This window comes from Gymnodraco acuticeps, unplaced genomic scaffold (assembly GCF_902827175.1).
Source record: "Gymnodraco acuticeps unplaced genomic scaffold, fGymAcu1.1, whole genome shotgun sequence".
Classification (NCBI taxonomy): domain Eukaryota; kingdom Metazoa; phylum Chordata; class Actinopteri; order Perciformes; family Bathydraconidae; genus Gymnodraco; species Gymnodraco acuticeps.
The window spans coordinates 2,713,926-2,729,628 of record NW_022989843.1 but is presented as its reverse complement, the minus strand read 5'-3'; the positions used below and the strand labels follow the sequence as shown (position 1 = coordinate 2,729,628).

Genomic DNA, 15,703 nt, shown 5'->3' with positions numbered 1-15,703 from the left:
AGTAAGGAAAGTAGCTATTGGCTGTCCGAAAGTCGCCAGAAGTCGCTAAATGACGTCATCGCCTAATTTGCATATCATGTAATGGCGGCTGTAGGCAAAAAACGTTCCCAACCCTTCAAGGATCAAAACTTGAAACCACCGGAGTTAAATCCAGACGACAGTAGATCAGAAATGTCTTTGCCTTTTGAGTATGTTTTGGGGTTTTAACATGACAGTTTGGCATAGAAATCCCCCTTACAATAAAGGCAGTATGCCCGTGTGTCATCTCCAATAAATGGCTTCAACCATCCTTTATACTCAGGGTTTGATTCCCACTCCTTTCTGTATTTTTGAGAATACAATTTAGACTGTGCCATGATGTTTAGCTTGTCACAGAGAGGCACACACACAGTGGACGAGGTGATTGAGTGACTGAGGCTGTGTGAGGCAAAGAAAAGCAAAGGCAGTTATTTATTATAGTGTGAAAGTGAGTGAAGAAACATTTACATTCAACATTTAAATCCCGCTCAAAACCAGGACGGCTTGGCGTTGGCGCATGCGCATTGCGCAATTCATTTGCAGTCTCGACGCGGGGGAGTGTGGTTGTCTCCTCTCTGCTCTGACTGCAGCAGCAGCTCTGCTGCGGCCAGGCAACTGTCAGTCTGAGCGCCTGTGAGTACTATGGGAGGGAGGCGGGGCTCACGGCAGCACCCGCGGCTCGTTAACTGCAGAACAATGTGAGTCTCCAAACACCAGAAAAGTCGCTAATAACACCATTATAAATCGCTAGATTAGTCGTTAGTCGCTTTTGACACAAATAAGTCGCCGGAGGGTTTGGAAATCCGCCAAATTTAATGAGAAAATCGCCAAGTTGGCAACACTGGACTGTTGCCCATGCCTTGATCTGTGAGCTCGACTGTGTTGCGCAATGTCCAAACAGACATGGGCTAATTATCCATGAATTTGGCATCAAATTTAAATCCACCCATATTTCATTTTTCATTTTTTCATTTTTTTTTTATTTGTCCCGCTCATGGTACGCAAAACCAAATGTACAATAATTGCCACAAAACATGACTCTACCATTTAGCGAAAAGGAGCAGGGAGAAGAAAAAACACAAAACACCACCAAAACATCACATGTATAAGGAAAAGAAAAGTGCAACACCCTCATCTGAGTCCTACTGGAGAAGAAGGTGGAAAGCGACACATGATGATTGTTACGTGCTGTAGTGTTTGTGTGGTCGTGTGTGTGTTTTTCTCTCTCTCCCTCTGACTCCCCAGGTGCAGCCTGATTGTCCTCAGGTGCAGCCTCTCCCCAGGTGCTCCCAATCCCCAATCAGGGCCTCCAAATAGAACAGGAGGAAGGTTGCTGTCTCTCTCTCTCCCATTCTCCCCGGGCTGGATGTGTGCAGCGTGGTGTCCATGTCTCCAGCATATAGTTTTGTAGCTAGAGTTGTTTTGCAAGTTGGCTGGTGAGCCGTGTTCATGTTTGTTCATTAAACGACTGGATCGTTACTCAGAGATCGGTTTTTTGTCGTGCTTGGTCATCCTGGTGTGTTGTTACTTCCCTTTGTACCCCCTAGATTTAGAAGGGAACGTAACATGGGGGCTCGTCCAATCTTTCAGAAAAAGAGTGAGTATTTGTTTGTGGTTTAGTGTGTTTGGTAGCATTGACTTCCTCAGTTTAGACAGGGGAGTGTCTAGCTGGGCTGAATCAGTCCTTCCTTCAGGCACTCATTTTTTATTTTGCCTTTTTTATTTTCGGGGTAATCCTGGGTGGGGATTTATTCCCTGTTGGGGGCAGGCGATTCAGGGTTTCGGCCGCTGATGTTTGCCTTTAAAGTCGCCTCGAGCCCGGCACGCCCCAGAAGATAGTTAGGTAAGTTTGGTAGGCAGGATCTGGGGAAGTTTGTAAATAAATAAATAATAATATTGTAAGTAGCCGTTGCTAAGGATGGCTTTTGTTTTGGAGCAGTTTGTGGCCAGTCCTACTGTGGGGCAGCTAGACTGCTGTAGGAAGGTTGATTTGCGGTTAGTTGCTGACCATTATCACGTTTCTGTCTCCTCTGCTCTGGTAAAAAGTGAACTCAAGGCTACTTTGATAACTGGACTAGTTGAACAGGGGGTTTTGAGGCGGCCTACTTTAGTGGAATCTCCTGGCACGATGGTTCAGAGTGCTACGGAACAGGCAAACATTTTCACCACACCTCAGTTTGACTCGGTTTCGGCAGGATCCTCACCTACGGGGTCTAAATTAGATGCCAGGGTAAAAGTGCGTATGGCTATTCTCCAGTGTGAGAGGGAGGAGCGTGAGCGAGAGTTTCAGCTCAGGAGGGAGCTGGAGATCAGGAAGCAGGAGCAAGAGCTGGAGATCAGGAAGCAGGAGCTGGAGCTGGAGATCAGGAAGCAGGAGCTGGAGCTGGAGATCAGGAAGCAGGAGCTGGAGGCAGACACTGCTGTCCGGATGCGTCAGCTAGAGCTCCAAGCAGCTGTGGTGGGTGATTCTGCAGTTACACCTTCTGGTCCTGCTGCCTCCTTTGACGTGAGCAGGCATATTTCTTTGGTCCCTGTGTTTCGTGAATCAGAGGTCGATGTCTATTTTGGTGCATTTGAGCGCATTGCTGCTGCCCTGCACTGGCCAGAAGACGTGTGGGCTATTCTGTTAGTGCAAGCTAGTCGGCAAGGCTCAAGAGGCTTGCTCTTCTCTTTCTGTCGAGGATAATTTGGTGTATGACAAGGTGAAAGGTGCTATTCTCAGGGCATATGAGCTGGTGCCTGAGGCCTACAGGCAGCGTTTTCGCGGCCTGAAGAAAACTTCTGGCCAAACGTATGTGGACTTCGCGAGGGAGAAGAAAGCCCTCTTTGACAGGTGGTGTAGAGCGTGTAAAGCTGATGACATTGCTTCAGTGTGCGAGCTAATGATGTTAGAGGAGTTTAAACACTGTGTACCGGAGCGTACGGTAGTCTATTTGAATGAGCAGAAAGTGACTACCCTTCAGCAGGCTGCCATTATGGCAGACGAGTTTGCGCTGATACACAAGAGCGTTTTTTTTCAGCGTGATCCTCCTCAGCGGGACACTTATCGAAGAGCTCCTGATAATTACGTTCCCGGTGCCAGTGTTCCATTGTTAGGTCCCAGGATAAACAGAGCTTGTTATTTTTGTCTGGACCCAGGTCATATGATAGCAGACTGTGCAGCCTGGAAGAGAAAGCAGACAGTGGATGGCAAGCGCCCAGAAGGGGTGGGTTTGGTTACAGCAGTGTGTCCTAGTGGACGGGCCACTGTTAACAAAGGGCCTGATGAGTGTTTGAAACCGTTCATCTCTACTGCCTTTGTCTCTCTGTCAGGAAAGGTGGAGGACCAGCGGCAGGTCACGGTGTTGAGAGACAGTGGTGGCTCACAGTCATTCATCCTTGCCGGTGCCCTGCCCCTGAGTGCTGAGTCTGCCTGTGATGCGGATATGGTGGTGAGAGGTATTGGGATGGGTTCTGTGCCCGCACCTCTTCACAATGTCCATGTCCAGTCTGAACTGGCTACTGGTTTCTTTCCAGTTGCTGTGCTCCCCAGGTTTCCTGTCGACGGTGTGGATGTCATAATGGGTAACGATATAGCCGGGGGTAAAGTGTATCCTCAGGGCAGTTATCCTCACTGTAGGGCTCGTAACAGACGTGTCACACGTGCTCAGTCTGTTTCTCTCCCAGGTCCCGACACTAGGAGATTGTGTTTCTTTTGTCTTGACCCTGGTCATTTGGCGGCGGAGTGTGATGCTTGGAAGCAGCAGGTGGCAGCTTCCAAGCATCCAATGGTATGCTGGTGAACTGGGTGGTGGGTGTTGTTGGTAACTATGACCAAACACTTGTTTGGTTTTATGGGGGGAAGTGTTACGTGCCGTAGTGTTTGTGTGGTCGTGTGTGTGTTTTTCTCTCTCTCCCTCTGACTCCCCAGGTGCAGCCTGATTGTCCTCAGGTGCAGCCTCTCCCCAGGTGCTCCCAATCCCCAATCAGGGCCTCCATATAGAACAGGAGGAAGGTTGCTGTCTCTCTCTCTCCCCTTCTCCCCGGGCTGGATGTGTGCAGCGTGGTGTCCATGTCTCCAGCATATAGTTTTGTAGCTAGAGTTGTTTTGCAAGTTGGCTGGTGAGCCGTGTTCATGTTTGTTCATTAAACGACTGGATCGTTACTCAGAGATCGGTTTTTTGTCGTGCTTGGTCATCCTGGTGTGTTGTTACTTCCCTTTGTACCCCCTAGATTTAGAAGGGAACGTAACAATGATAATAACAATAACAACAATAACAATGGCAATGGGACCCGCAAATACAGAGGAGACATCACATCAAAGACATCAAAAACATGAAGGACCGGAGTACATAGACTTATTCACATTCTGCTTCATATAGTCCCATCTTTCTTAATTTATACAACTTCTTTAACTGAAAAATACATATACAATTCTTTAGATCCTTGTGTTGAGAATTCCACAATTGTACACCAACTACCGAAATACACATTTGTTTAAGAGTAGTCCTTGCATATGGATGCTTAAAATTTAATTTCCTTCTGTGGTCTTCCTTGTCTGATCCAAAAACAAACAACTGTTGTAAACATGCTAGTAACATTCTGCTTTTTGCCCTGTGCATTACTGATAATGTCTGCAGCTCAGCTATGTCTCTGAGTTTCAAGAGTCCTGACTTAAAAAACAGTCTGTTGGTGTGTTCTCTTGAGTCAGCTTTATGAATTATTCTTACTGCCCTTTTCTGTAATATTGACAATGGCTTTATGTTGCTCATATACGTGTTGCCCCACACTTCTATACAATAAATGAAAAATGGCAAAATGAGTGAACAGTACAACATCCTCAATGCCTTGTAATCTAGCAAATACTTTGCCTTGTTTAGAACAGAAATATTCCTAGACACTTTGGTTTTAACATGTGCTATGTGTGATTTCCATGTCAGGTTTTCATCCAGCGTCACACCTAAGAATCGAAATTCAGAAACCCTTTCAATAAAAACTCCATCAATGGACAGTGAAATGTTTTTTTCTATTAGCAAAAACCATAAACTTCGTTTTATTCAAATTTAGGGTTAACTTATTTTCATCAAACCATCTTTTAAGTTTGACCATTTCATGTCCAATACACTTTGCTAAAATGTTTAAGTCATCTCCAGAACAAAATAAATTTGTGTCGTCTGCAAACAACACAAATTGCAATAATGTTGACGTTTCACACATGTCATTGATGTACAAAATAAAAAGTTTAGGCCCTAAAACCGAGCCCTGCGGGACACCACATTCTATGTTCATACACTCCGATGTACTACCAGCAAATTCTACATATTGTTGTCTGTTATCTAAATAACTTTTTAACCAATCTAGAACTACTCCTCTCACTCCGTATCTATGTAATTTCGAAATTAATAGGTAATGGTCTATGGTGTCAAATGCCATTTTTAAGTCAATAAATACACCTATTGTGTATTTATTTATTTCTATAGCTGTTGTAATTTCTTCTGTTATTTTCATTAAAGCTAAAGCTGTAGATCGATTTTTCCTAAATCCATACTGACTCTCACTCAATAACTCATTTTTTCCAATAAAACTATCAAATTTTTGGACAAACAATTTCTCAAGGACCTTTGAAAATTGTGAAAGCAAGGACACTGGTCTGTAGTTGGTAAATTGGCTTTTGTCCCTTGTTTTAAAAAGTGGGATAACTTTAGCTATTTTCATGCTATCTGGGAAAATACCTGTCTGAAATGAAAGATTAAAAATGTAGCTTAGCGGTTTAATTATGCAGTCAATAGTCGTTTTCACTATTGTCATGTCGATCCCATCACTATCTGTCGAAGTCTTATTTTTGCATTTGTCTACAATGGATCTAATTTCAATTTAGTTTATCTCTCCCAGAAACATTGACTGCAACACTTTACTTCCCCCAATTCCGCCATCCTCTTTTTGCCCATCGTGTTGTTTTGGAATAGTCTTTGTAAGATTAGGACCGACATTTACAAAAAAAGAGTTGAATTCATGTACCACTTCATTCATGTTTTTTACAACCTTATTTTTGTCATCAATGAAGTGACTGGGCAGGCCAGTGGATACAGATTTATTTCCAATAACATTATTTAAGATTTTCCATGTGCCCTTGATATCATTTTTATTTTATTTTAACATATTATTATAATATTCTCTTTTTGCTTGTCTCATTATAACTGTCAACTTATTTTTATATGCCTTGTATTGCTTTTCAATTGCCTTTGTCCTAAATGTTATGAAGTCTTTATAAATGTGGTGAGCAGCAACTCAGTGTGCACTCTTCAGGCTAGAACAGGGGTTTGCTGTTACCAAGTGATAAGTGATCTAACTCAAACTGGGAAGAAGAGATGGCATCTGGTAAGAAGGTGAGTAAAACACGAACACCAGTTTTCTTGTCTCCTTGGAAGGTGGAGGGAATATATTTCCCAAAGATCTGGTTCAAAGTTATAACGTTCATTCCCCCACACACGTACTGTATCAACTCTTTCTTTGGACACAGCAGGAGGGTAAACTAACCTGAATGTGCATTACTTCTATGTTGTGTTTTGAGTAGGGGTGTAACGGTTCACAGAAGTCACGGTTCGGTTTGTACCTCGGTTTGGAGGTCACGGTTCGGTACGGTTCGGTACAACAAGAAAAAGCAAAAAAAAGTCCCAAATGCATAATTCCAGGTTTGTTGTTATTTATGATTGAACAGTAGTGCAAGTTTCAGTTTAAAAATAAAGAACTCTGACATTTTGAATAATTAACTGTATTAAACAGTTAAAAACAAACCATACACAGTACACTCAGATGGCCATATTATCTATAATGGCTGATGTCAAACAAAAAGGTTTCATCTAGCTGTAAAACTAAAAAGAATGTCTTGAAAATATGACATCATAAATAATAAGAAAGTGTTTCAAGAGCGCAAAGTCGTTGAAAAACATATGCCAAAAGCTTCCGTTATTTATTTGGGTCTCTCGGCTCTCATGTCTATTGGCTTCTTAAAAACAGCGGGGATCAGCTGTTGAACTGCTGCTGTCTTTAGCCGGGCTCTGGTGATTGGCAAATCTGGGTGATGCCTTCTGATATGATTTAGCATGTTTGGCGTGTGTTTCCATGAGCATACCGCACCGCTGTCTAACAACGCCGACACACCGTCCTCGTCCGATCCACCACTCGCACACTCCATCGTTATTGTAGTCCACAGGGAACCCGAAATGTTCCCACACAGCTGATTTAAAAGAAGCAGGTGGGTTCTAGCTCCTGTGTGTTATCTGAAATCGCCATACTAACTTTTCTTCTTCTTGTATTTTGTTCGTTTTGTTGTTGTGTTTCTTCTTGTTCTTCATGTGTTGTTTAAGGGCGGCTGGCAAACAGCTTTTATGCACAATACCGCCCCCTGGATTATATATAGTGTAGTGGATACTGCCCTGAATGACAGACTTTTTTCCCACTCATAAAAAAAAGGCGTATTCGTCGTGTGACTGCGTTTGCCGAACCGTGACGTCTGAACCGTGACGGTACGGGACGAATACGGATACCGTTACACCCCTAGTTTTGAGGCAACATACATGTATATATTTTGTGTATGCAACATCTATGTACTGCAGGTCATAGTTTTCCCATTGATCTATTGACTGTGCTGTTGTTACAGAAACCTTGTCAGTGCAGGTTTTTGGTGTGTGTGCATTTGGTGAACTTGCACGAGGTTTGTGTAATAGCCAGACTAAAGCGGTCACTGCTGGAGAGTCTCGGGCAAAACACTGCTTTTATCTTTGCACCTTTGAACTGCAGCTTCTCTCACATAAACATGTATCTATTGTAAAATGCAAAATGTACTGCAGAACTGTATGACATCAAATTGTATTTTATATTACTTAAAATGACATGCATTCTTTTGTCTGTTTGGTTTGTTGGAAGTTGTATATATTCCTTGTTGTCCTTGTTGAGAAATGAAGACGACAAAAACATCAGGATTCTTTTTTTAAACCATTCAGTGTAAAAAGTGTGATATGCATGTGTCCCTCTGCCCTCACAGGGTATCATTGAGCGTCTGAATGCTGGGGAGGTGGTGATTGGCGACGGAGGCTTTGTGTTTGCTCTCGAGAAGAGAGGCTATGTGATGGCCGGGCCATGGACTCCTGAGGCTACTGTCACACACCCTGAGGCTGGTTAGTCAAGCAGTACATACACATATTGTATCCAAAACTACATGGAGGGAAGGTGCACAGACCTAAAAGAACAACGTTTTGCCTCATAAATGACACATTTGTGTGTTTACTTCAGTGCGGCAGCTGCACAGGGAGTTCCTGAGAGCAGGATCTAATGTCATGCAGACATTCACCTTCTACGCCAGCGATGACAAACTGGAGAACAGGGGTCAGAGCTTAAAAATCGCTGTGAGTACCGAGCCAATGCACCACTGTGCAAGTCTTACAAATTCTAGTTTACTCCACGCTAATTTATGAATAAACATGATGTGATTTGCAAAGAGTGTGATCAATGGTCATCAACAGAATGCCTTAATCTTTCAGGGGACACAAATTAACGAGGCAGCCTGTGACCTGGCACGAGAAGTCGCCAGTGAAGGAGATGCAATGGTAGCTGGTGGAGTGTGTCAGACTCCTTCCTATCTGAGCTGCAAGAGTGAGATAGAAGTAAAGGCCATCTTCAAGAAACAGCTGGAGGTGTTCTTGAAGAAGAATGTGGATTTCCTGATTGCTGAGGTGGATTCATGTCATATCATAGATACTTCAATTAATGTGAAGTATAATCAGTAGAGCAAATAATACCTTGGTGTTGTTTTTGTCCTTGCAGTACTTTGAGCATGTTGAGGAAGCAGAGTGGGCTGTGCAGGTGCTCAAGGCCAGTGGAAAGCCTGTGGCTGCTTGTATGTGCATCGGACCAGATGGAGACATGCACGGTGTCTCACCAGGAGAGTGTGCCGTCAGGCTGGTGAAGGCTGGTACGTTTTCAATGTACAATTTAGTTTCCCTATTTAAAGTCAGCTGTGTTATCTGATATTTCATAAAGCATTTCCTATTTTCTCCAGGTGCCCAGATTGTGGGAATCAACTGCCACTTTGACCCTGAAACCTGCGTGAAGACTGTGAAGTTGATGAAGGAGGGAGTGGAGAAGGCGCAGCTGAAGGCTCACTACATGGTGCAGCCTCTGGCATTCCACACCCCAGACTGCAGCTGCCAGGGATTCATCGATCTGCGAGAATTCCCCTTTGGTAATATTTTTGTCTTGGAAACAAATGTAGGGGACAGTTGTGTATATGGCATCTTTTCACAGTTGTCTCCTCCTTTTTCTCAGCCTTGGAGCCCAGGATCCTGACCCGCTGGGACATGCATGCGTATGCCAGAGAGGCCTACAAGGCTGGCATCCGCTTCATTGGAGGCTGCTGTGGGTTTGAGCCTTACCACATCAGGGCTATAGCTGAGGAGCTGACCACTGAGAGAAGGATCCTTCCCCCAGCCTCAGAGAAACATGGAATGTGGGGTTCTGGTCTAGAAATGCATACCAAACCCTGGGTCAGAGCCAGGTACACCAGCCCAAATATTGATTATACTTGAATGCACACATTTTTGTATAGATCATTTAAAAAAGGTATCTATGTGTAACATGTGTATTTTTGTCCCCCAGGGCTCGTCGTGATTACTGGGAGCACATCGCTCCCGCATCCGGACGTCCCAAGTGCCCGTCCTTGTCCACACCGGAAGGCTGGGGTGTGACCAAGGGCCATACTGAGCTCATGCAGCAGAAAGAGGCCACCAGCAGTCAGGAGATAAAGCATCTGATGGAGATGCAGAAGAAGGCCAAGTCATCTGCATGAGCAAGACGAGGAAACCGAGGCACCCATACCTGCAGTTTGTCAACAAGAGAGCGACGGGGGAAGGAGGGAAGTCTTTCCGGGTTCAGTTTGGATGTCAAAAGCACTTGAAACAGCGAGAGTCTTACTATGTAAACCCCCAAAAATAAACCTGAGTTTGTCACCTATGTTTATGTGTTGTCATTGGGGAATAAGCACTTTTAGACTGTTCCATTTTAAGAAAGATATAAAACCCCAATTCCCATGAAGTTGGGATGTTGTGTAAAACGTAAACAAAAACAGAATACAATGATTTGCAAATCCCTTTCGACCTGATCAATATGTAATGTTTAATCTGATCAACTTTATATATTCACTCATTTTGAATTTGATGCCTGCAACACATTCCAGACACTTCCCTGTTTCCAATTAACCTGAGGAATGTTCCAAACAGGTGTTTTTTGAGCATTCTTCAACTTTCCCAGTCTTTTGTTGCCCCTGACTCAGCTTTTTTGGAACGTGTTGCAGGCGTCAAATTGAAAGTGATTGAATATTTACAAAAAAACAATAAAGTTTATCAGATTGAACATTATATATCTTTTCTTTGTAGTGTATTCAATTGAATATAGGTCGAAAAGGATTAGCAAATCGTTGTATTCTGTTTTTATTGACGTTATACACAACATCCCAACTTCATGGGAATTGGGGTTTGTATGTCATACATTTCACATATGCACAGATTTTTGCCTGGCTTGTTAAAAGTGGTTCCAAAATATCAAGTTATGAATCTGTCTAGTCAGGGTCCAAAAAACATAGACCCACATAAATCAACAGGACAGACAAACACCCCAAAATCTATAATTAACAGGGACACCCACAATACTCTCATTCAGCTAAAGAAGGGAGGGGAGTGAGTCAATATTGCAGTTGTGTAAATTGCCTCTTGCCAATCAGAGCAGCCCTTTCTTTGACCCCTCCCCTCCTCCAGAGAGATTTAAAGTGGCATCCTGCTCCCTTCTAATCCAGTCAGGGGTCCACACTACTGCAGGATTATGGCACCAGCAAAGAAGGTATGAGTGAACTTTTGTTTGAAGGAAGAGTATGTTATTGAGACCATCCTGCAGAAGAGCAACACAGGGAATTAGTTCTGTGGATTTATAATGTCTGTTATGTCTTATTATATTGAGCTGCAAACTAAAGAATGGTTTATGTTTGGCTTTTTTTGCCTAGGTTTTGAGATATTTGTGTCTTAGACCATGACCATATATGTGGTGCTTATTCTGGGCAGAGGGATATAGTATATCTAAGGCATCTTCTGCACAACTGGCATATCTGGTCAGATGTCACTGACCAATTAACCTTCAAGCAGTTCATGTAGACATGTAGTTATAATGTGTCCTGAAAAAAGACCAGACAAAAACTCTTCTCGACCCCTCGCTATACAATAATGATTAAATAAACCTGTTTTTCCTTTTGGACAAATATAGCGATGACGATTATCCCTCATTTATAGTGACTTTAGTTTTCAGTCATGAGGAGCTGTGCAGCTGTTGTCAGACATGTGCTGCTGTCTTCACGAACCAGGGTCATTGAGAGAAGGGGGATGGAACATTGAATTTGGGAAACCACTAAGCATAATCCATATTTTTTCCAGTGTCTTTATTCCTCCGGCCTAATCAAACAGAATCAGTCTGATCCGAGTGAGCCATTGTGATCTACAAGAGTTATTCTAGAGGCTCATCACCAGCATAATATTCATATTTATTCTGCATGATTCTAAGTTGACATTGTCCTGTCATGACAGGGAATCTTGGAGCGTCTTGACGCTGGAGAGGTTGTGATCGGCGATGGAGGTTTTGTGTTTGCTCTGGAGAAGAGAGGCTACGTAAAGGCCGGTCCCTGGACACCTGAGGCCGCCGTAGAGCACCCTGAAGCAGGTGAGAACCAACTATTTTACCAGCTTTTTCTCTATTTCAACCTAAAATAAAAATAATCCTTTGCATGTGTTACCTGCAAATGCCTTTTCCTTATGCATTTTACTGTATGTTACAGTTAAGATGGATGTTTGCCATATGCAATCCTATTTGTTTAATGATTTCAGTGCGACAGCTGCACAGGGAGTTCCTGAGGTCCGGGTCCAATGTCATGCAGACCTTCACCTTCTACGCCAGCGATGACAAACTGAAGAACAGGGGCAACAAGCTCTCCTTCACTGTAAGTTAACGGGGCATCACACCACTCACTGCCATAGGAATAAGCAGAATATCCTGCATGTGGCGCATTGAAAACAGTGACACAACAAACAAAATAAAACATTCGGATGAAATGCCCATTAGCAGTTTTATTAAACTGTTAATCTCAATACAAACTTTCTATTTAAATATGTATTTATGTGTATCAGGGTTGTCTTCTTGATTCTCACCTTTATTGCTCTGTTCTGCAGGGAGCTCAGATCAACGAGGCCGCCTGCGATCTGGCCCGTGAGGTTGCCAACGAGGGCGACGCTCTGGTTGCCGGGGGAGTTTGTCAGACTCCATCCTACCTGAGCTGCAAGAGTGAGACAGAGGTTAAAGCCATCTTAAAGAAACAGCTGGATGTGTTTGTCAAGAAAGATGTCGACTTCCTGATTGCTGAGGTAAGGATAAAAACGTTAGAATAACCATATTCATTCCAGATTTCTTTTGATTTTTTCCTGGATATTAAGAAAATGCTGATGTCATTGTCCTGCAGTACTTTGAGCATGTGGAAGAGGCTGTGTGGGCCGTGGAGGTGCTGAAGGAGACAGGAAAGCCCGTCGCTGCCTGTCTGTGTATCGGACCAGATGGAGACATGCACGGTGTCTCACCAGGAGAGTGTGCCGTCAGGCTGGTTAAAGCTGGTGAGTTCAGTGTTCTTTAATTCAAACAGAACTAGTTAATGGATACAAAAAGTAGTTATAGCGAAATATTAGAGATTCAGGTTTAAACTTGTTCATATAAACATATCTTATCATCTCATGACCTCTCTGCAGTGTGACCTGGCAGGGTCCGATTTCTAACTGGTAGTCACAAGATAAGACACATCTGTTTGTAGACTCTTGGTATCATTAATTAACAACTGGCCCAAACCTACGTGCCAAAACCTTTTTGGCACGTAGGCTGCACCAACATGATTACCATTAAAAGAAACCAGCCAAATGCAAAATGTGTTATAGATATAACCAAAATCTTCAACCACAGTTGTCGCTGTCTCTTCGTCATGTGTTCTTTTTTTGCTCATCTGTAAGAGTCAGCTGACATAAATTCACATTCTTTTATAGGAGCTCAGATTGTGGGAATCAACTGTCACTTTGACCCCATGACCTGCGTAAAAGCTGTCAAGATGATGAAGGAGGGAGTGGAGAAGGCCGGTCTGAAGGCTCACTACATGGTGCAGCCTCTGGCATACCACACCCCAGACTGCAGCTGTCAGGGATTCATCGATCTGCCAGAATTCCCCTTCGGTAATAATATACTGTGCTGCATTTAAATTTGACCATACCACACATGACAATATAGCATAGGCAGTTTAAACCTATATATTTTTCCTCTGACCTGTAATATGTTTATCAATCTTAATTGTTTTGCAGTGATTTGCCTTGTGTCGAAGATATCAGCTATACAAATTCCTGCTATCTTTTGAATATAAAGAAGTTAGACCACACCCAGCTTGTGGTGCTCAAAGTGCCAAAAAATACATTTGTAAAACTTAACAGCAATGTCTTTCCAGTAGCCTAATTGTGACCCAGTATTCAAGATGATACAGACCCTGTTGGGAGTAGGTTCCTGTAGGAACTTTTTTTGTTTTACATAACCAAATCTGCCGATCGTATACTCGCACCGAATGGAGTGAGCATCTACCCGTGGACGAGAGGCTCGTAACAGCTGGAGATGTTAACATTAATAGTGCCTCCTTTGCTGGGCTGTAATGTTAGATTGCTCAGGAAAGCTTCTCGTCCACAAATAGATGCACACTTCTTTCTGTGCAGTGATACACTTGTGATACGCTGGTGTATTTATTAATACATAGCACTACACGTCAGAGGATAATGTGTATTTTTTGTTTTGGGGCTAACTGTCCCTTCAAAAGCAAGTTTTCTCAGTGTGCATGCACATAGAGTATAACCACTGCTAGTGTATTTTTACTTAATCCAGCAAGGTCAATTATTTGATGTAGAAATAAAGAAATTACCCAAAAGCAACCGCTCAGGAATAAAATGTGTATACATCCTCTGTCAGGTCTGGAGCCCAGGATCCTGTCCCGCTGGGACATGCACGCATACGCCAGAGAGGCCTATAATACTGGCATCCGCTTCATTGGAGGCTGCTGTGGGTTTGAGCCTTACCACATCAGGGCTGTTGCAGAGGAGCTGGCCCCTGAGAGAGGTTTCCTCCCAGAAGCGTCAGAGAAACATGGCAACTGGGGTGCTGGTCTGGAAATGCACACCAAGCCCTGGGTCAGAGCCAGGTCAGAAGCAACTTTTAATCCTTCACTCAATATCACCTAAACTCATTCAATTGTGAAAAATATTAAGTGTCAGTGGGTTCTAACGGGTATGATTTTTTGTGTCCTATAGAGCCCGTCGCGACTACTGGGAGAACCTGAAGCCAGCCTCTGGTCGTCCTCTGTGTCCCTCCATGTCTTCCCCCGATGGCTGGGGTGTTACCAAGGGCCACTCTGAGCTCATGCAGCAAACAGAGGCCACCTCTAAGGACCAACTCAAACAGCTGTTCGACAGGTCAAAGAGCCAATGAGTCTGTCTCAGTCAGTTGGCAGCAGGCCTGGGTTAAACAGCCGTGCAGCTACACTGTGGTGTGCATTATCTCTAACAGTGCTGCACCTAACAAGCTTAATGTCAGGGGTCACATCTTCACTTGAGACCATCACTGTTCTGTGCAATGTGTTGATTGTAAGATCGGGACCTTTTTTTCCCCCATAATTCTGGACCAGTTTGTTTAATAGAATATAATCTAATAAAGTGTGAATTGGCCATTTGATGCTTCAGGTGTGGTTTCTTTCAGTGGATTGGTGGGTGGTGGGTGGGTGTTTATCAGTGCTATCATCGGTAGATACAGTATGTGACAATCATGAACATGCACACACACATATGTATCTTGGAAAAAGCTGTGCACGAACATACAACATAGACTTAAACATGTCAAAAAAGAGCAACGTTTCAATTCAATGACAAGTATAATTTAATGATTAGATCAATAATAGGTAGGTCACATAGAACAACATACTGTTATGTGTTTCTCTGCAGTTTGCAGAATCATGTCAGATAATAAACATGGCATAACGTTAGGAAATGTTCTGATCTCCCACTGGGGTTTAAGGGAAATGGGCGTTAGTGTTTATATTTGTTATTGAATTGCATAGGATTGAAGGCACCACACATTGCAAGGCTTAAGTGTGTCATGCAATAAATGATGGATCCAGTAGATGGCGGTGTTGGGATTTTATGGCCCATATTTCTGACTGCACTTACAAAGAGCCTTAAAGGAAAGATGTTCCACCAGCTAGCAGTGGTGGTAAGAAATTGGCATTGTGTTTCTTATTAAAAAACGCTGTCCTTTATTCTGGTATGTACATTTTAGACTCAACGGGCCAATCTACCAATATTTATTTATTTATTTACAGTATTTTCTGTGGAAAGGCCATTCCATTGGTTTTACTATTCATAGAAACTATTCAGAAAAGATGGGGAAGTAGGCTAAGTGTTGTATGGCCCAAATGATCAAGGTATCTCTTCCTTTAGTTGGACAGTTAAACATACATAAAAGGAAAACTAGTTTAAAAACAATTCACATAGCCAGTCAGGGAGTGCCTAATGAAGTAAGCTATTTACGTTGTTTTGATTTTAGATAC

General features: G+C 43.1%; 2 protein-coding genes across 2 annotated transcripts; both read left to right on the top strand.

Annotated features, from left to right (window-relative positions):
- Nucleotides 1-1,525: 1,525 nt before the first annotated feature.
- On the top strand, nucleotides 1,526-9,916 carry LOC117560599 (betaine--homocysteine S-methyltransferase 1-like). Its single transcript, XM_034237533.1, has 8 exons — nucleotides 1,526-2,524; nucleotides 8,042-8,174; nucleotides 8,290-8,402; nucleotides 8,538-8,729; nucleotides 8,821-8,968; nucleotides 9,056-9,238; nucleotides 9,322-9,550; nucleotides 9,652-9,916. The coding sequence occupies exons 1-8, from the start codon at nucleotides 1,937-1,939 to the stop codon at nucleotides 9,839-9,841; spliced, it is 1,776 nt and encodes a 591-aa protein (XP_034093424.1). The 5' UTR covers nucleotides 1,526-1,936; the 3' UTR covers nucleotides 9,842-9,916.
- An 820-nt stretch (nucleotides 9,917-10,736) lies between these two features.
- Nucleotides 10,737-14,829, top strand: LOC117560604 (betaine--homocysteine S-methyltransferase 1-like). The gene is made up of 8 exons (XM_034237537.1): nucleotides 10,737-10,887; nucleotides 11,622-11,754; nucleotides 11,919-12,031; nucleotides 12,261-12,452; nucleotides 12,548-12,695; nucleotides 13,116-13,298; nucleotides 14,074-14,302; nucleotides 14,412-14,829. Exons 1-8 carry the CDS (start codon nucleotides 10,870-10,872, stop codon nucleotides 14,587-14,589), a joined length of 1,194 nt encoding a protein of 397 aa, XP_034093428.1. The 5' UTR covers nucleotides 10,737-10,869; the 3' UTR covers nucleotides 14,590-14,829.
- The last annotated feature ends 874 nt before the right edge of the window (nucleotides 14,830-15,703 follow it).